Source organism: Muscardinus avellanarius, assembly GCF_963383645.1.
Source record: "Muscardinus avellanarius genome assembly, chromosome: 5".
NCBI lineage: Eukaryota > Metazoa > Chordata > Mammalia > Rodentia > Gliridae > Muscardinus > Muscardinus avellanarius.
Window position 1 is genome coordinate 136,527,537 of NC_137790.1, and position 19,742 is coordinate 136,547,278.

Below are 19,742 nucleotides of genomic sequence, written 5' to 3' on the forward strand. Positions count from 1 at the left end.
CCATTGTTTTGCATCTTGGTTATTTTGAGTGAGAGGATAAACCTACTCCCAGTCACTCCATCTTGGCCAGAAGTTCACGTCTCGGGGCCTCGGTTCCTCAGGGACTCCCGTTGGTAGGCCTCCTGGGCTGAGCCCATGGCCCTGAACGTTGACTCAGGCAGGCTGTGCTGTGTGGCCTGCTCACCAGCCTTGATTTCCGTCAGTGACCTTCATCCAGATAATTATGTAAACATACAGATTTGTCTCTGAGTGGCCACACAATTTATGCACTCCTGGCTCTTTTTTGAGAACTTTCTACCGCCCAACTCTTATAAAGAGCTCAGCAGTAGCAACTGGCATGGTTTTCTTTCGTGAAGACAGTGGTCCCCCGTCTCTAAGGTCTCACATCTGCTGTTACATTTGCCCAGGGTCAGTGGGAAGAAGGGCGAATGCAGTTCAGTAAGATATGTGGAAGGTCTAGTCACCTAACTTTATTACAGTGTATTGTTATCGTTGTATTATTGTATTGCTAGTTATTATTTTTAATCTCTCACTGTTGTCTGATTTAGAATTAAACCTTATCAATTGTATGCATGTATAGGAGAAAGCATAGTACATAGGGGATTCAGTTCTACCATGATTTCAGGCCTCCACTGAGAGTCACGGACATCTCCCCAGTGGAAAAATGGGAGTACTGGACTGTGAATCTTACTGTCCCTTTTCATTTGACTGCCAGGGAACTCAGGTGATTTCTTAGTCCGGGGAAGATGTTGCAAGCTAGATTTCTGCAAATAAACGCTGGACTCCAGCATTCTCTTTTTAACTTGCCTCACCTTTGCTGTAGAGAGTTTAGAGTTGCAAACAGGAGAAATCCAGCCGGAGCAGGCAGTGACTGTATTGGAGGGACAGCTGGGCAGTTCACAGAGTGAACTCCCGAGAGGTCGGAGAACCGGGCTTGAGGCCATAGCCTGTGCCCCACAGGACGGGTCCAGGGGTGACACCGTCCCTGTGCTGGGTCCCGGCAGGTGTTAAAGCCAACACCCACAGAGGTGCTGTCTCTGAAGGCAGACTCAGAGGAGAACTCCCTGACCACTAGATTCACACCAGTCCTGCGTGGTGAAGTCAGGAGAGGGAATAATGGCCTTTTTTGTCGCAGTGACTTCCAAATGAGCACTAAGGCCTCCTACTGCAAACAGAGCCACCCTCAGACAGACCTGTCCTGTATTTCTATTCCTTGGTCTCTCTTTAGCCCACAACAGCCCGATGTCTCCTTTCTGTGCCTTTCCAAGGGGCCACAGTCTTTTTCTCTAACCGAGTCCCTCTGCCTACCATTTCCTTGACTTCAGGTGGGAGAGGTTGGAGCCAGAGACTCCAGATCATTCCCTGACCTCAACTTGGAAAGCCCCAAAGCTCAAGAGCCTTCATTGGGCCTGCCCTGAAGTGGAGTTTGACTCTTCTCAGGGCTGGGGAGTGGGATGTGCTCTGCGAAGGATGTGCCCGGACCTCAGTCCTCATGGCAGGCGTGGCCGTGGCAGGCAGGGAAACAGATGGTCCCAGTGCCGGCAAGTCTCAGGCCAGGTGTGGGCTGGGCAGGGCTGACGTGCGGTACTTTGAGAGCCCATGGGGCTGAAGCCAAGACTGAAGTGCAAGCTGGCCTGGGGCTTTGGAAAGTGTGGAAGGGAAGCTGGAATCTTCAAGTACTGTATTGCCTAGTATTTTTACTCATCATTACCATGGCACACAGTAGGTCTCCTGCCCTGTGCTCCTTAGAACCCCAAGTTTGTACCCTGTAACCCAACATCTTCCCGTTTCCTTCACCCCGATCCCTAGGATCCAGCCTGTGACCATCCATCCCTATGAGCTCCGCTACACTTAGAGTCCACACGTAAGTGAGATCAGGTAGAATTTGTCTCTCCAGGAGGATCACGGTTCACGGACAGCCTCAGCTACTCAGTGAGACCCTGTTCCAAAATAAAGAATGAAAAGTCTGGCTGGGGATGGAGCTCGGAGGTAGAATGCCTCTGGGTGCCATCCCCAGGACCACAAGAATAACAATACAAAAAAGAATGTGTCTGTGTCTGGCAGACTGGTGTGTACAGAGTCTCACTACAGGTGAGGCACGTGTTAATTAGCTTGGTGTGGTGTCCTGCCACAACATGTATGTCCCTGTCCTTCTGTAGATCAAAACATCGCACTGTACATCTTGAATACATATAATTTTCATCAGATATACCTCAAGAGGCCCAGAGGCTAGAAGAAGAAAGGAAGCCGGCAAGGAAAGGAAGAAAACCAAAGCTAAACAGGGCACAAGTGGAGCGCTCCTGTAACCGCAGCAATTCAGGAGGCTGAGGCAGGAGAACCGCAAGTTCAAGGCCAGCCTGGGCAACTCAGCCAGATCCTGTCTCAAAATAATAAATAAATAAATAGTGCTGGGAGCCGGGCGTGGTGGCACATGCTTGTAATCCCAGCTTTTGGGAGGCTGAGACAGGACGATTGTGGTTCACAGACAGCCTCAGCTACTTAGCCAGGCCATTCACAACTCAGTAAGACCCTGTTTCAAAAATGAAAAAGACTAAAAAAAATAGGGCTGGGGGTGTAGCTCGAAGGTACAATGCCCCTAGGTTCTATCTCCCCCAAAAAATAAAGTAAAGAGAAGTGCTGGGGGTATAGCTCAGTGGTAGAGCACCTCTGGGTCCAAACCCGAGTACCACCACTACCCAAAAAGTAAAGAAAGAAAAAGAAAGCCAAAGAGAGAAAACTACGCAGGAGGAGAGGAGGCTGTGCCGGCCCGCTGCTCAGCCAGGGCCTATTTCCCGGGGCCTTTGCCTCTTTCTGCACAAGGTCAAACCTCAGGGAAAAGAAGCAAGAGGAGGGCCAGGTATGGGCGCAGGAAGGGAAACTGAGGCCGAGCCTCCCAGCCCCCAGCCTGGCCCCGCCCATGCAGTTCCCCCACCCCAAGCTGTCTTGTCCCTTGATGGGCTTTGATGAAGGTGCTTGGCAGCCACCTGGAGGCCTGCCCTTCCTCAGTGCCTGGGGGCTCTCGGATGCTGAGAGGATGCCTGCCTGTAGCCTTGGGCTTCCTGGTCAGAGCCACCTTTGTTTGAGCTCACCCTTGCTGTCCCGGCCTTAGCCTTTCTGTGTATGTGGTGGGATAGTGGTCTTGGACCAGCCGGCCCAGCTGTTTTGGCTTCAATGAGACAACCGAGGCCCAGAGCCAGTCGGGAGCAGCTGTGCGGCGGCCAGGAATTCTTTCCACCTACAGGCTGCTGGCGAGGGGATGGGGGCGTTCTGCACCCCGACACGGCCTGTCCTCCTTCCCAGCTGGGCAGGCGCCCAGGGTCTGGGTTCCCGGATGGAGAAGGTGGGGGCAGAAGGAGGCTGGTGACCCCGATGCAGAAGCCAGAGGGAGGATGTGGAGCAGCCTCCCCGCTGGTGCAGGGGAAGGAGCTGAGCCAGACCAGCCTGCTCTGCTGTTCTGCCCCCCCCCGCACCCCCATTCCTGCCAGCTTCCTACCTCCTCTGTCTGTCCTCACTGGGCCCCTGGGTGAGGCCCAGGCGGCAGAGCCTCCTCTGGCAGAGGGAATTAACACACTTAATTAAAGTGTCCAATGAAGAGCTTTGCATATTTCTTAATTACCCGCTGAGTCTTTGGGGGGACGCTTTGAAATGGGATTTTCCACCTGTTTCCCCATTTAGCCTGCAGTGAGCCAGCCAGCCCTCGGGCTCAGGTGGGAGCTGTCAAAACCATGCACTGCCATTCTGAGCGTGCGGATGGAGGGGAGCCCAGCCCCCAGACCCATCTGCCTTTCAGGAGCACGGGGCTGGGTTTTCTGCGTTGTGGATACAGGACCAAAGGACATCAGGCAAATGTACTGGTGTCTCTGCCTCTTCTTATCCCATGGTCTGGGCACCGTGCCCCCCCACCCCACGGCCATGCCAGTATTAGCAGACTTGATGAGCAGAGTGTACGGGGAGTAGTGGAGTTCTCTCCTAAGGCTACTATGAAGCGGTGACTCTGGGCCAGGGTGGCCTGTCCTCCTGCCCAGCTACAGGGCCAGCGCCAAGCCCGTTGTGCAGCGTTTCCCATCAGGGTTCTGGGAACCCAGCTGCCGGGGGAGCTGACTCCACGGCCCCTCCTCGGATGAGGAAGCACATGTGTCTTTTCAGCCCGGGGCCACCTCCCGACGGCTACAGACATTCTCCGACCTAGGATGCAGAGACTCTTTCTCAGGCTGGGCACGGAGCCTGCTCCCCTAAAACCACCAGCATCCAAGAAGCCGGCGGCCATCAAGGCGGCTCGGCCTTGGAACGGCAGAGTTGCAGCAGGTCTTTGCTGCCCAGTCCTCCCATCAGGCCCAGCTCTGTGGACCCTCAAGAGGACCAGGTGGAACCCTACCCCTGTCCAGGAGCACCGCACGGCCCGCGTGGATGGCGAGTGAACTCCAGGCTGGGGGCAGACCGCAGGCCGAGGCTCTGGCCTGGCTCAAGAGGCCCACCCAGCAGGTGCCATACCTTCTGCCAGGCTTGGTGGACCCTCCTTGAAGTCTCTGCCTCATGCTGGGGCCCTAGCAGCCTTCTTGTGAGGATGGGGTGGAGGGTGTCCTTTGTGGAAGGAGGTGGTGTCAGAGCAGGAGTCAGGGACCCAGCACCTACTTGGCCTGTGGAATCCTCATGGGCCCTGAGCCCCAAGCACTGGGTGGACTCAGCTTCACGTGACACACAGGAGAGGTGTGAGCTCATAAGTGTGTGCAATGGATGCTTCGACCTCCCTCGCCCTGGCTCCACCCTGCCCGGAGCACTGTACCCTCTGATCCCATCTCTGCCAATCATGCCCAGGCCTGGCACCCTGGAAGCTGCGGCGACTCCTCCCCGCCCCAGTAGGGAGTGGCCTTTGCTCTGTGGGTCGCACAGAGCCCCCTGGCGTTTGGGGGCATCTGTATCTAAGTCTTATCCCCACTGGACAGGAGCGCTGGAGGGTAGAGGCACATCTGCCTTCTCGCCATAAATCTGGGCCCTGCATGGGCTTGGCACAGAGGGAGCCCCCGGTGGGTGTTTACTGAGTGGGTGGAGAAACCCCGCTGACCTCTGCAACTACATAGAAGCCTCCAGAATGGATAAAATCTGTGTACCTGGAACCTGCTGCTGAGATGGGGTCTGGGGCTCACGGGAGGTTGATGGCGTGGGAGACCCCCTAGGTGAGGTCTGCGCGGGCTGGTGGCTGACTGCGGAGGACCAGCGATCAGTGAGAAAGTCCCGAGCTGGTGAGTTCCCTGTGGTGTGTGCAACTGAGCGCCTCTGGACCACCCATGGGCATGTGAGACCCGGCCAGCAGCTTGGGAAATAATTTTTTAGAAAAAGAATATTTTTAATGTAAGATAAGCTTAGATTTGTTGCTCATCGAATGGCTTATTTATTTATTTATTTAGTTTGCAGTACTAGGGATGGAACCCAGGGCATTCTATCTTCAAACTACACCCCCAGCCCCATTTTTCATTCTTTTCATTTTGAAACAGGATCTCACTGAGTTTCAAAGGGCCTCACTAAGTAGCTGAGACTGTCCTCGAACCGCTATACTCCTGTCTCAGCCTCCCAAATGCTGGGATTACAAGCATGCATCACCAACACCACGCCCGGCTTTTTTTTTTTTTTTCTTTCTGGAAACAGTGCTGGTGTTTGTGCTCTAGTCTACTGTTTTAGTGTTTGTGTGTGTGTGTGTGTGTGTGTTTGCACACATCTGGTACTGGGGATTGAAACCAGAGGCATTCTACCTCCAAAGCACACCCCCCCCCCAGCCCATATATTCATATATTTTTTTGTTTTGTTTTGTTCTGAAACAGGGTCTTGCTAGATTGCTGAAGCTGTCTTGAGCCTGCAGTCCTCCTGTCTCAGCCTCCCGAGTACTGGGGTTACAGGTGTGCGCCACCACGCCTGGCTGGTCTACTGTTGTGAAGGTTTTCTGGCCGGCCTAGTCCAAGGAGATTGCTTGGTATTTGCTCCCCACTCAGCCTGCTGGAGCTCTGGGAGTGGCTTCATCCCCTGTTCACAAAGCCAGATGACAGAAAGTGACAGAAAGGCATCTTTGCCACAGGGCCTTGTCCCCTCCTCTGTTCTGCATCCCTCCCCAGCCATGTTGCCTCTGCGTTGAGATCCTCTGTCCCTCACCAGGCTCCTACCCCTCGTTCCGCCTCTGCTGGCCATCTCCCATAGCAGTGTAAGATTTCTTTCTAAAGCACAGGTCTGTTGCCTTGATTACTTAAGGCGATCATCAAACCGCCCAAAACTCAGTGGCTCAAGGCAGGGAAAACATTTATCTTGCTCACAGATTGATAACGAGCAGGGCATGGCAGCTAAATCATGTGCCTGGTCCCTGCAGCATAAAAGACAGCTTACAGGCAGAGGCTGGAGTCCTGTGAAGCGTGCTTACTCATGGTCTGCTGGTGATGCTGGCTGGTGGCTGGGTTCTTGGTTTCTTGCTACATGAGCACCTCCCTATGGCCTCCTCATGTAGGCTCCTTGGGCTTCCTCGCAACATGGCGCTGGTTGAAGCCTCATGTAGGCTCCTTGGGCTTCCTGGCAACATGGTTCAGTGGGCACAGGCATGAGCACTGGGCAGAAGCCGCACTGCCTTTCCTGACCTAGCCTTGGGAGTCACCCAGGGCCATTGGCACAGGCTTATCCAGATTGACTCCTTGATGGAGATCAGGGTTGTACAATAAGAGCCCATGGGGCAGGGAATGGTGTGAGCCTGTTATGGAAATGGGGATCTGCTGCACCTTTGCACTGCCCTCTGCTTAAGACCCTTCTAGAGCTCCTGCTGTCTGGGCAGAGGACCGCGCTCCTTCCCCTTGGCCTGTGCTGCCTGCCTTTGCCCCGCCTGCCCTGTGTCCCCATCTCCAGCCACAGCTGGCCCAGAGATGGGTGTTGTCCCAATCCATCCTACAGCCACGTGGCGCCTTCTCCAACAGCATTTGGAGCTCACCCCTCTCTTCCCACACCGGGTCCAGCTCCGTGTTCCCTAGGACAGAGCTGGGACTGCAAGGCCCCCACGCGTCCTCACGGTAACCTGGGGTGCCGCCTCCTGTCCCTTTTTGGGAGCTTTTTATCTCCCTGCCTGTGCGCTTGCTCACCCTGTTCCCTCCACCTGGGGTGGCCTTGCCCCCCACCCCGCATCTGTAGCCTGGCTGACGGCCCAGCCACGCACACCCTGCCTCTTTATGGCTTATCAGACCTTTGCACCAACCAGCTCAACACAGCAGATGAGGCGTCCACGCCAGCATCAGAGCATGTTGGTGCCCCAGCGCCACCGCCTGCCAGCCCCGTGACCTTGGGGATAATAACTCATTGCATCGTGATGAGGATTAAACGAGGAAACAAGAAGAGTGCCAAATTCCTTGCCCGGGCGCTGAATCGCGGCCCAGTGAGCATTAGCGGGTCCTTTCCTCCTTTCTAGAGACGCCTGGTAAATGCTCGGTAACGAATTTCCTCACCCTCTTCTGCTTGAAAGAGGAAGAATACACCCCACCGCACCCCCGCCTAATCATGTGGGACTCAGCTACCAGATTACAGGACTATCACTGAGCCGGGAGCTAAACGGGAGAAAACCTGATTTACCTGCGCGTTTTTAATGAAATCCTGCCAGGGGAGCCGCCGAATCTTTGCCCTCAGCAAAAGCTCTGCTTTGCCGCAGCGGTGTCTGTGGGCCACTGTTGGAAGCAGCAGGGTGACCTTGAGGACTGAGCTGTGGAGGAGGAAGGCTCGGCTCCCTGATGGGCTCCGGCAGCTGCCGGAGGCTGGGGGTCACGGGAGGGTCTCCTGCACCCCACACCTGCCCGCCTGTGCTTCCGGCGGAATGCCAGGTGCCGCTCCTCTCAGCCCTCCCTGTGGCTGTGGCCAAATAATATCAAAGGCTACTCGGGAGACCGCCCTGGCTGTCCTGCCCGCCTCCATGGCGAGAGAGGGAGTGGCCAGGTGGACGGATGTGCAGGCTATTTTTTTTTTACAGCTTCTAGCACCTTCCACCCAGAGCAGTTAGTTGTTAAGAATGGTCTGGGGCCGGGCATGGTAGCTCACACTTGTGATCTCAGTACTTGGGAGGCTGAGACAGGAGGATCGCAGGTTCGCCGCCAGGATCAGCCACTCAGTGACGACGCTCCGCAACTTGGTGAGAGCCTGTTTCCAAATAAAGAATAAAAAGAGAGTGTGTCTTGAAAGTAGAATGCTCCTGGATTCCATTCCCAGTACAAAAAAAAAAAAAAAAAGGATGAAGAAGGGGTTTCTACCACTCAGGGGAGAGGAGCTTAGCATGGCCACTTGTCCTGCTCAGCTGCTGTATGTGGTGCCATGACAGAGGCTGGGCAGACGCGGGCACGAGCACCTCCTTTTAGTAAACTGTGTCTCAGGAAGCGTCTCAGAGATCAGGCACGGAGGATGCTTTGCCCTGCGGTGTGTATTTTAGAGCGTAGAGAGCTAGTCAGTCTCTGAGAGCTGTCAATCGCCTGCACACTGGCTGGTCAGGAGTCTCGGCGTCCACTAGGGCCAGGGCAGAGGCTCTGTGGTCCTGGGCTTGCGCAAGGCGGGGGCTGAGACAGGACAGACTGACCAGGAATGGAGAACACAGAATGCTCCAGAGGGCTGTGTACGCCGGGAAGGGGTGAAGATGAGCTAGGCATTTGGGACCTCTCTCCAAGCAGAGGGGCTAAGATGTTTGTGTGTGGGGTGCAGGGGGTTATTGGAGATTGATCCCAGGTATGTTCTGTCCCTGAGCTACACCCCCAGCCCAATTTTTAAATTTTGCTTTCTTCTTTTGCAGGACTGGGTATTGAATCGACGGGCATTCTACCTCTGAGCCCCACCCCCAGCCCTATTTTTTTCTTTTTTCTTTTGAAATAGTAGCTTCTAAGTAGCTGAGGTTGGCAGTGAACCTGGATCCTCCTGTCTCAGCCTCCCAAGTACTGAGATTACAAGCATGAGCCACCATGCCCAGCTCTATTTTTGCATTTTAAAACAGGGTCATGTTAAATTGCCGAGGCTGGCCTTGAACCTGTGATCCTCCCGCCTCAGCCTCCTGAGTACTGGGATTACAAGTGTGTACCACCATCGCTGACTGCTTGGACATGTCTGAGGGACCCCTTCCTCTAAGCGATGCAGTCAGTGCAAATGGGACTGCTACAGGGCTGCACATCCCTTCGGGGTGCAAGGCTGGCCAGGGCACATCTGCAGGCCTTGAGGACTGCCTTCTGACTAGCAGTGCGTTTTGGAGAGAAGGACGATGGGCTGGCTCACTGGGTGGGTGCAGATGGGGAGAGTCTTGGGAGACCTTGGCCCAGACCTAGCTTAGCAGATGTTTCTCCTGGCCAGGAGATGAGGCGTCCTTCTTGGCACGCACTGGCCTTGGGAGACGGTAGTATTCACTTATCACATAATGTACTCCTGAGGCTTCAAAACTGGCAAAGAGCCTTTCCCTAGGCACCAGGCTGGGTTGCCCTGCAGCACCTACCTAGGATGTGACCAGCCAGGCCAGCACACGGGTGTCCTGCTGGGATCGGCAGGAGGCGGAATGGAGAGAGAGCCTTTGGACTCCGGCTCCTTTGCTCTCTCTCTGTCAGGGCTCCCTGTGTCTGCAGCCCAGAGCAGAAAGTTCTCTGAGCCAGCTCAGCCCCGCAGGCCCCCTGTGAAGCCCCGAGGCCATAGCAGAGCCCCGTGGGGCAGTGGAGAGAGGTGCCCCACACGGAGCCTCACCTAACAAATGTCCCTTTAACACCCTTCTCCTCCCAGATGGTCAGAAAGGCAGCGGATGGTATTTCAGGCACTGATGGGCCCCAGGGAGCTGCACAGGGTTAGGTCAGAAGCCAAACCCTGCAGTTTGGAGAATTAGCGGCACTTGTGGGATTCCCACGAGGTTTCCTGGTTTCTCGCAGCCGTGGGGATCCTCGGTTGAAGCAGTTGCTGCCCTGCGCACACACATAGCCGTGTGTGGGGAGTCTCGGTTGTCATATGGACTGGGGACATTACCTGGCGGGGTCCGGGGGTGCTAAAGATCCCGTAAGATCCACGCTACGAGAACAGTCCTGCCTGCAAAAGCCCTTGGGAAGTAACCCACTCGCCTCCCCTGTTCCTGGTTGTGTAGAAAGTAGAAAGCCCTCCTCCCGACCAACACCCAGCTGAAGGGCAGGAACCGAAGAACCGGCGTGCAGGAGCCGCTGACCAACACCGAGGTGGGCCGCCCAGATGGCCTCGGCAGATGTGCGCAGTCTCTGTCTTGCTTTGCGCCGCGTGCTCCGAATCTTCCTTCACAGTGCTCGCATCTGTGGGGCCCCCTGGGTCAGGGAAGCCCTGATCCGGGTGGTGGGGATGCAGGGGGCAGTGGGCGGCCTCCTCCTTGGCCGCATCTGGGCCCGGGGCAGGGACTCTCCTGCAGCCCACTCAGGGTCCTCTCTGGAGGCCGGCCTCCTGCCTGGGTGTCCGCAGCCCAGCCTCTTCTCTGAGCATTTCGGTCCTGCCAACTGTCTAACCCAAGTGCAATGGATTTCGGAGGCCTGGGCCGCTGGGCTCTTCCGCTGCTGACCTCTTCTCTTGTTTTGCAGTCGGCAAGACGTCTCTGATCACGAGGTTCATGTACGACAGCTTCGACAACACGTACCAGGTGAGGCTCCGCGGGCCTTCCCACCCACCCCAGCCCGCGGTCGGTGTCCATGGCGGCCACCGGTGGCCGCAGCCAGCCTCTCTGAGCTGGGCTGGGACCGCGCCAGGCTCCTGGGGTGTCTTTCTGCCTTGGAGAAACTTCCCTACTGGGATCTGGCCCCAGCCTGGTAGAGATCTTCTGAAAACCCAGGCCTCAGAAAGGAAACCCTAAAAATAGAGAGAAACCCTAAAAATAGAGGGGGGCTTGTTTCAGCGTGGGTTCCTTGCTCCTCGCAGGCAGGTCTCGAGCTTGGCCGTGGACGCTTGTTTGGAGCCCGTGGGTGGACGAGGAGAGGAATGGGGAGGAGGAAAGTGGGACATTCGGAGTATGTGCTCCTCGGGTGTGGCTGTGTTTTTGCGGGGTCTTTACATGCTCCGCACGTGTGTGCACGCACGCCCTAGACCTGTCCTCTGTATAGCGCTCTCCCCCTCGCTCTCACAGGCACACACCCTTATTACATACATGTGTATATGCATACATACACACATATTTTAGACTTCTCACACATGCACAACTTTCTGTTATTCACACATGTGTGTACACATGTACACACACACACACACACACACACACACACACAGAGGATAGGCATATATGGTGGCTTTGCCCGGATCTGTGGGGACAAGAGGCTGGAATAGATGACCTCTGTGGCTCCTGACCCTTAGACAGTGGTCTAGTGTCAACCACAGGCCCATGGGTAGCTCCAGGTGGCCTAAAAGTTGAGCTCACGGGGGTCAAGAACATCACCCTGCCTGGACCACTGGTGGGAGGAGGGATTATGCATGTAGGTTGAATTGTCCTTGCTACCGACTGTGGCTTTTTGCAAAGGCATCAAACTTAACCGTTTCAACTATTAATATATTTTTCTTTTTTTTCTATTGGTGCATGGTAGTCACACATCTTACTGGGGCACAAGGTGGCGGAGGCACACATGCACACGTCACCTGCTTAGCCCTTCCCCAGTTCTCACCCCAGTCCCTCCCCTCCCTCCTGCTCTTGTTTGGTTTAGAGATCGACTTTGATCCATTTCAACTATTTTTAAGGAAAAATAATACTGTTTTTATTTTTGTCCCTTAGGATAGAGGCAAATAATAATGCTTTCTCTGAAGCTGATAGGTTCTGTGGCCTACTAGTTCCAAGAGTTGTTCATAGGTGTTAACTTAATATGAAGGGATGGGGGGTGCTTCGGAGCTTGTCTAGAGCTCTGCTGCAGGGCCTCCCGGGGTCATCACTCAGTGTGCGGTTGCAGTGTGCCGAAAGAAGGGTATTGGGTGTTTGATCGTGGAACCTCTGTCATCCAGTTCTCAAGGACCGATATTTATAGCCTCGCTGGAGACTGCTACTCTGAGATGCCTCCCCCATTGCGGGACAGCGAGGGGACGGAGGGGACGGAGGGGCTCGCTGTGGTTCTAATTGTGTGCCTGCTTTTAGTCTGTTTTCTCTGGATCACTCGTCCTTTCTCAAATACACACAGAGAGAGAGAGAGAGAGAGAGAGAGAGAGAGAGAGAGAGAGAGAGAGAGAGAAGAGATCACACTCCCCTTCTGCTTCTGCCTCCCACACATTTTACTTCTGTTCTGGTGCATTCTAAACACTGTAGACCCAGCAGGACCCGGGTGTGGAAAGGGCGGGAGACCCTGAAGGACACTTGCGGTGGTGCGCTGCACACACACACACACACACACACACACACACACACACACGGGCCCTGAGCTGGGGCTTCTGATCCGTCCTGCAGAGTCTTCTCCGCAGGCCTGGGGTTCCTACCCCTCAGGTTTGCCAGATATGGGGAGCTCTGACCAGAGGCAAGGGCTCCCTTCTGAAGCCCAACTTGGTGTGTGTGTGTGTGTGTGTGTGTGTGTGTGTGTGTGTGTGTGTGAATGAATGACCTCACCTATTATTTTTATGATTTGAATGTTTTGAATATTAAGTTCCTTAACTCCTCCCTCCGGCTGGCATCCAGAGCGGTGGCGTTTGGGGCCGGTGGATGTTCTCAGCAGTGGTGAATCCCACCCACCTCCATCTCAGTGTCACCCCTGTTGCTGTCTCCCGCTGTGCACCTACAGCCAGCGGCCTCTCCGGGAGCCTGCTGGTGCGTGCACCAGGCGCTGGCCCCTCCGCTCCGCGCCTCCCTCATTTCTCCAGTGCAATGCCCTTTCCTCTTTCTTCTTCTCTGCTGCGCAGTCTCCTGGCTCACGAGGGCCCAGAGCAAATATTTGCTGAGCTGTGAGCCTGCCATGCCCTATCCCTGAGTTTCACCCCCTGAAGCTCAGGTACTGGGGCTGGGTTAGCCTCTGGCTCTAGGGCAAGTCCTCTGTGCCTCTGGCTGGGCCCTGCGCTGGACCACGGCCAGGGCCCCTTAGGACCCACTGCTGTATCCCTCGAGAGCCCAAACCCGGCTGGAGATGGCGCCACAGACTCCCTTCCCCACAGAAGAGGTTTGCGGAGGTTCGGTCTGCCTTGGTTTTTAGACTGAGAGGCCCTATGTTACGTAAGATAAGAGAAATCCCAGTGAGAAACAGCCGCCCTCCCTGTCACAGGGTTTTCTGACTTCTTTTTTTATGGCACCCTGTGGAAGTCCTTTCCGAACCTCCTTTACAGTGGTAATTAGGTTAGGCCCCTGGGCTCCCTCTGTGCACACACAGGCTGTTATAACGAATTCTCCAGAGGTGGGGGAGGGGCGCTAGTTTGTGTATTTTGTTTTTTAAAGCAGGGTGGCAGAGCTGTTTGGGAAGTAGACAGGATCCCCCACAGGCTTTGGGGGTCAAACTGTCAAACTGCCTTCCTGCACAGCAGCCCCCCTGTCATCCCTCACAGCCCTGGATCCCCCTCCTCCCTGTCTCCCACCTCTCTGGATCAAGTGCTCTCTGCCGTGGCCACCAAGCCCTCGCCCCCACCCCATGCACTGGAACCTGCTCCTCTTCCGGGTGTAGACACACACGTGCCTATGCGCCCAGAGCTGGCTCAGGCCCCCTCTGAACAGGTCTCCCTTACCCCTCCACTGCGGCCCCAGTAAATCCTTATCTCCCCTTCCGCCCTCCTCTCCAGCCTTCCTCTCCAGGTGGCCGCTCATCGCTGCCCTCTGGGACCCCACACGCCCAGGGCATCCTGCCCCTGGCACGTGGTTCTTCTTCCACTACTGACAATTTCAGGTGTGAAGGCAGAAAGGGAGGAGGAGCAGGAAGTGCTGGGTGTGGGCTGTGGTGGTTTTTTTTTTTTTTTTTTTTTGAGATGGAACCCAGGGCATTCGATTTCGAGCTACACCCCCTGCCCTATTTTTTATTCTTTATTTTGAAACCGGGTCTCACTGAGATGCAGAGGGCCTCCCGTCTCAGCCTCCCGAATCCTGGGATTATAAGCGGGCGCCACCGCACACATCTGGGCTGTGGTGTTTGTTAGGATGTGAGCACTGCGTCCATGCTGGGGACCCCACCCCCATTTTGTTATTGTACCTGCCTGGGGTCCAGCTCCTGGCAGACCTGTGGCATGGCCACCCAGCCCCAGGATATGATCCTCCGAGTAGACCCCAGAAGTTTCTGCCCAGACAGATGCCCTGGAAGAAGAGGAGGGCCACCAACTCAGAGGAAAGGGTCCCATGGAGGTAATGATGGAGTGGTCAAGATGTTTGAGAGCAGCTGTTTGGGGCCAACCCAGAGAGGCTGGGTGGAGTCCAGATTCCTAAAGCCCTGAGAACTGATGAGTCTGTGGACCAGAGTGTGGAGAGGAGGTGGGGTCCAACATGAGGGGCCTTGCTTTACAGAACCCAGGATGCCAGGGGGACTCAGGTGGGGTTCAGGCGGCCACCCCAGCACCTGGGAGAGACAGGAACAGGACCTTCCACCCCAGGTACAGGCAGAGTGAGGGCCACAGCAAGGACGTCCCTTGATAGCCCAGCTCTTTTGTTTCCTTTAAAAGGAGATATCCAAGCTGGGCCTGGTGGCACACGCCCCTACTCCCAGTGCTTGGGAAGCCGAGACAAGAGGATTGCAGGCTTGAGGCCAGCGTGCAGAAACTCAGCGAGACCCTGTTTCCAAATAAAAAATAAAATAGGTCTGAGGGTGTAGCTCAGAGATAGAAGCCCCCACCCTACACTCAATAACCCATGCCATAAATAAATAAATAAATGAATATAAATAAATAAATAAATAAATAAATAAATGGATGGAAGTATATCCTGGGTTCATTATATAGCACTGCAAATGATGGTGGTGATGATGGTGATGTGAGATGGTGGTGGTGATGAAGATGATGGTGGTGATGATGATGAAGATGATGGTGTTGGTGATGGTGGTGATGATGGTGATGATGATGATGGTGGTGATGATGATGATGATGGTGTTGGTGATGGTGGTGATGATGGTGGTGATGGTGGTGATGATGGTGACGATGATGGTGGTGGTGGTGATGATGGTGGTGATGATGATGATGATGATGGTGATGTTGATGATGGTGATGTGAGATGGTGGTGGTGATGAAGATGATGGTGGTGATGGTGGTGATGATGATGATGGTGTTGGTGATGGTGGTGATGATTGTGGTGATGGTGGTGATGATGATGATGGTGATGGTGATGATGGTGATGGTAATGGTGATGATGATGATGGTGATGATGGTGATGATGGTGGTGATGATGATGATGATGGTGATGATGATTGTGATGATGATGATGATGGTGATGGTGATGATGGTGGTGGTGATGGTGATGGTGGTGGTGGTGATGGTGGTGGTGGTGGTGATGATGATGATGATGGTGATGGTAGTGATGATGGTGATGGTGATGATGGTGGTGGTGATGGTAATGATGATGGTGATGGTGATGGTGATGATGGTGATGGTAATGGTGATGATGATGGTGGTGATGATGGTGATGGTGGTGATGATGGTGATGGTGATGGTGATAATGGTGGTGGTGTGGTGATGATGATGGTGATGGTGATGGTAGTGATGATGGTGATGGTGATGATGGTGGTGGTGATGGTGATAATGATGATGATGGTGGTGATGATGATGGTGATTGTGGTGTTGATGATAATGATGGTGGTGGTGATGATGATGGTGATGATGATGATGATGATGGTGATGATGGTGGTGATGGTGATAATGAAGATGGTGGTGGTGATGGTGATGTTGGTGAATTAAAGATGATCAGTCTCGCTGGATTAAGAGACCCTGTTTCCAAATAAAATATAAAATAGATCTGAGAGTGTAGCCTGGAGGTAGAAGGGTTCCAACCCCAGTACCACCAAAAAAAAAAAAGATGATGATGGTGAAGATGGTGATGGTGAAAATGGTGATGTGATGATGGTGGTGATGGTGATGATGTTGGTGATGGTGATGGTAAATAAAGACATGCAGGGGAGGCTGGGGTTCCAAGCCCAGGTGTGTTACTTAACTGGGACACTCTAGTCAAGCTTTTTGTCTCAGGATTGCATTTTTAACCCAGAAATGAATTGAGTGGCATTTCCCCCCTACAACATCTAGGCCAGTGGCCTCAGACTTTAGAGGTCAGAATGCAGTTCGGTCATCTGTACTAAAAGCTTAGATCATATATAGGTCTTTGAGCATAGCTGATGGAAAGTTATGTACCCAAACGCTGTTGGTACAACATGGGCCTTTCTACACACTCTAGAAAAGCCAAAGCAAAACTAATGGCAACTCTCCAACAAGCTAAGTGGATAAAGATGAAATGAAAATAACAGTCACTTGCCAGAGACGTCCTTATGGAGACTGCAAGAGCCCCGCCCTCCCTGGCTGTGCCTCGTGGTGCTTGGCAGCCCTGCCAGATGTGCTTCACCCCTCAGCTCCTGGGGGAACACTAGCCTCAGTCAACTCCGCAACGCCGGCCTCACACATGCGGTAGAGTTCTGTCTTTTGCAAACATTCAGATTCCAGGGTCACGTGTGAGGCGATACTCTGAATGCCAGTCCCCGTGGCAGGATGGCCTCCTCCTTCTCCTCTGTGCTTCCTTCTCTTTTATCAGCATGTGTACATATGACGGGGTGGCCTAACACAGACAGTTAATGATGGCTTGCACAGAGAAGTGTTTGGGTTTCCCAGGTACAGGAAGTCCTGGTAGAACTTGAGGTGCGTGCACCGCTGCCACACTGTCAGGCCCCAGACTCTGGCTGTCTCCTGCGCCCCCTCCTCGGCACAAAGGTTCCTGTCCTCCTGCAAGCCGGCTGTGGATGCTCCAAACATTCCATGCCCACGTAAGGCAGCAAAAGACACTGGAGTTTCCCTGGACCCCGCCTTCTAGTAGGCTGCCGCTTGGGTCCCGTTGACCAAAATCGGGTCACATGTGCACCCTTAGCCTCTAGAGAGGCTGGGGCAGCAGGAATTAGCGTTGGCACCCTCTGCAAAAGAGTCAATTGGGGACACGGGGAGTTGCCACTAAGCACTGCTGCATATACTAACAGCTCCCGGCACGTCTCAGGAACTTAATGGAGCCGTGCCCCAGAGGTTCCTTACCCTTCCTGATTTGTATGTATGTATATATGTATTTTTGCAATGTTGGAGATGAAACTCAGAGGCATCTACCTCTGAGCTATACTCACAGCCCTATTTTTTATTTTTTGTTTATTTATTTTTGTTGTTGTTGTTTGTTTTTATTTCGCAGTACTGGGGATGGAATCCAGGGGCATTCTACCTCCGAGCTACACCTCCAGCCCTATTTCTTATTCTTTATTTTGAAAGAGGGTCTTACTGAGTTACAGAGGGCCTCACTAAATAGCTGAGGCTGGCTGTGAACCACAGTCTTCCTGTCTCAGTCTCCCAAATGCTGGGATTATAAGCGTGTCCCACCACCCCCGGCTTATTCTTTATTTTGAAACAGGGTCTCACTAAGTTGCAAAGGGCCTCACTAAGTAGCTGAGGCTGTCCATGAACCGAACCGCAGTCCTCCTGTCTCAGCCTCCCGAATGCTGGGATTACAATTATGCGCCACCACGCCCAACTTTCCTGATTCATTTTGTAGGTAACACACAAGTAAACCCTGAGGTGCCCCCAAAGTCACTGCCTGGAGCAAAAGAGGAGAGGAAGAGCCAGCACCTATGGGCCCGTGTGTCCTGGGGAGCTCTGGGCCATGCATCATCGTGTGTGTGTGTGTGTGTGTGTGTGTGTGTGTGTGTGTGTGTGTGTTGTGTGTGGCTTTGAAGGGACTGCCTGAGTTTGGAGTAAGTAATTCTTTATTTAAAGTTTGAGATTATGTATGATTTGGTAATTAAAAGATAAGGAAATTAAATAGCGCTGGATAAATAAATCGGGTGGCCACTGTCCACCAGGAGAAAAGTAGTCCCCCCAGCCAGTCTCTTCTCCCTCCCTACTTCCTTCCCCTGGGCACCTCCTGGAGCTCTGGCAAGGACGGGCCTTGCCTGTTGGGTTTTCCAGAGGCTGCCCTAGCTTGCCATACGTGAGTTTTGCCAGAGGCTCATTTGCAGGCTTATTTGCATGACTTTGTCCTGATACTTTGGTCTGCTGTTGCTGGTGCAGAGCTCAACAGCAGCTTCATTGTGAGGGCCTTGTCATGTCCAGCTGCGTTCTGCCACTTACGGATGCTTCACCAGCCCTGGGCTCTGGCCCGGCCCAGGGGAAAAGAAGACACATACATGCCTTTTCACTACTGCTCTTCCTGAAAAGAGAATCTAGAGTCAATTTATGCAAATCGCCATGCAAATTTCCTCCGCAGACTGTATTACTGGATCTTGTCAGAATACGGGTGCAAAATGATATTTCATAATAAATGCACGTAGCCAAGAAGGCTTCAACAGGTGCCTGAAGGAAGAGCCTCTCTCAGGGAGCTGCTGAGCCAATGGAAGCCCCGCGCAGGAGGCAGGCGTGGAATGGACCATCTTTGTTGATACTGTTTGGTACTACCTTGAGGAGAAGATAAATGTAGGTGCAGCTAGGAAACCTGTGCTTGTTAAGAATTCCACATTTTGTATACCATAAAGCAGCCGCCATTTTTCTTAGGCGATGCTGTTGGCAAACAGAAAGGTATAGAAGGAGTTAATGGGCATTGCCAGGCTTGGGGCAACCTAACCCTGGCCGAGTGCAGCCCAGAGCCTCCAAAACCCATCCTACCAGGCAACAGGTGCAGGCAACGTGGCCAAGGAGGGGACCACCAAGGTCAACCGGGACCAGGCCTGGCTGGATAGTTAGCCATCTTTTTGTCTGGTGTCTCCTTACTCCTCCAAAGTGCAACTAAAGTCAGAGCTGCAGATATGACCATACTACAGACAAAGAGAAGGAAAAAATCCTAACACCATAAAGGAATGGAGGACCGGGTAGATAGCTGTAGCGGAAAGATGTGGGACTCAACATATAGCTCTCTCTAGGCAGGCACCCTACCACTGAGCCACATCCCCATCTGGTTTTGAGTTTCTTAGTAGCCACAAGCAAAGGAAACTCTCTGCCTGGTTCCCCCAAGCTCATTACAAGAAGCTCTAAGGCTTGTGTGGTGAGCCGGGCGTTACTACGAGAACAAGATCGTGCAGTTTGGCAGGGACAGGGGTGAGGTTTAGAATGGAGGGTTTCCTTGAACCAGCTTATGAAGAGGTCCTTGAAACGACGTGGTGGGTAGGGTGTCTCGTGGCAGTGTGTCCAGAGACCCTTACAAACAAGTACAGTGCCAGCCTACTTGGGCTCTCCTTCTGTCAAAGCCATTCTGTAGAGTGTCTGATCTGGCAGAAGCCAGAGGCTGGAGGACCCAGCAGACTGATGGTGGACACAGCTCCTAGACAGAGCCCAGGAGCACCCTCTGCCTCAGAGTGACCCTGTCTCGGGGCTGGTCAGCTCAGCTACTTCCCAAGACCACCCCTGGACCGTGCTCATCTCCTGTGCGGAGGAGGAAGCCCAGCAGCCCCTTGGGTGGCACCCAAGCCCAGTCACTTTTCGTTAGTTCTTGTGGTTGCAGATGCTTCCAGCGAAGCCTCCCCTTGGCCAGCTCTTCCAAGCCTCCCCTGGCTGCTCCAAAGGAGACAGCCCATGGAAGTCCTCTCTCCCTTCCTCATCCATGGCCCACGAGTTAGCATCCAAGAAGATGGAAGCCAGTCTCTTTGGCTGTGCTGACTGTGTGAGACCTTGGG

At 53.7% G+C, this 19,742-nt stretch overlaps 1 protein-coding gene across 2 annotated transcripts in view; it reads left to right on the plus strand.

Moving 5' to 3' along the window:
* Positions 1 to 19,742, plus strand: part of RAB6B (RAB6B, member RAS oncogene family) — a gene marked incomplete at both ends in the record, with an annotated part of 50,255 nt that overhangs the window by 14,643 nt on the left and 15,870 nt on the right. For both annotated transcript variants that reach the window (XM_080695498.1, XM_080695499.1), the window contains one exon: positions 10,563 to 10,621. In XM_080695498.1, the coding sequence (XP_080551624.1) occupies positions 10,563 to 10,621 (59 nt within the window). The remainder of the gene's footprint in view (positions 1 to 10,562; positions 10,622 to 19,742) is intronic.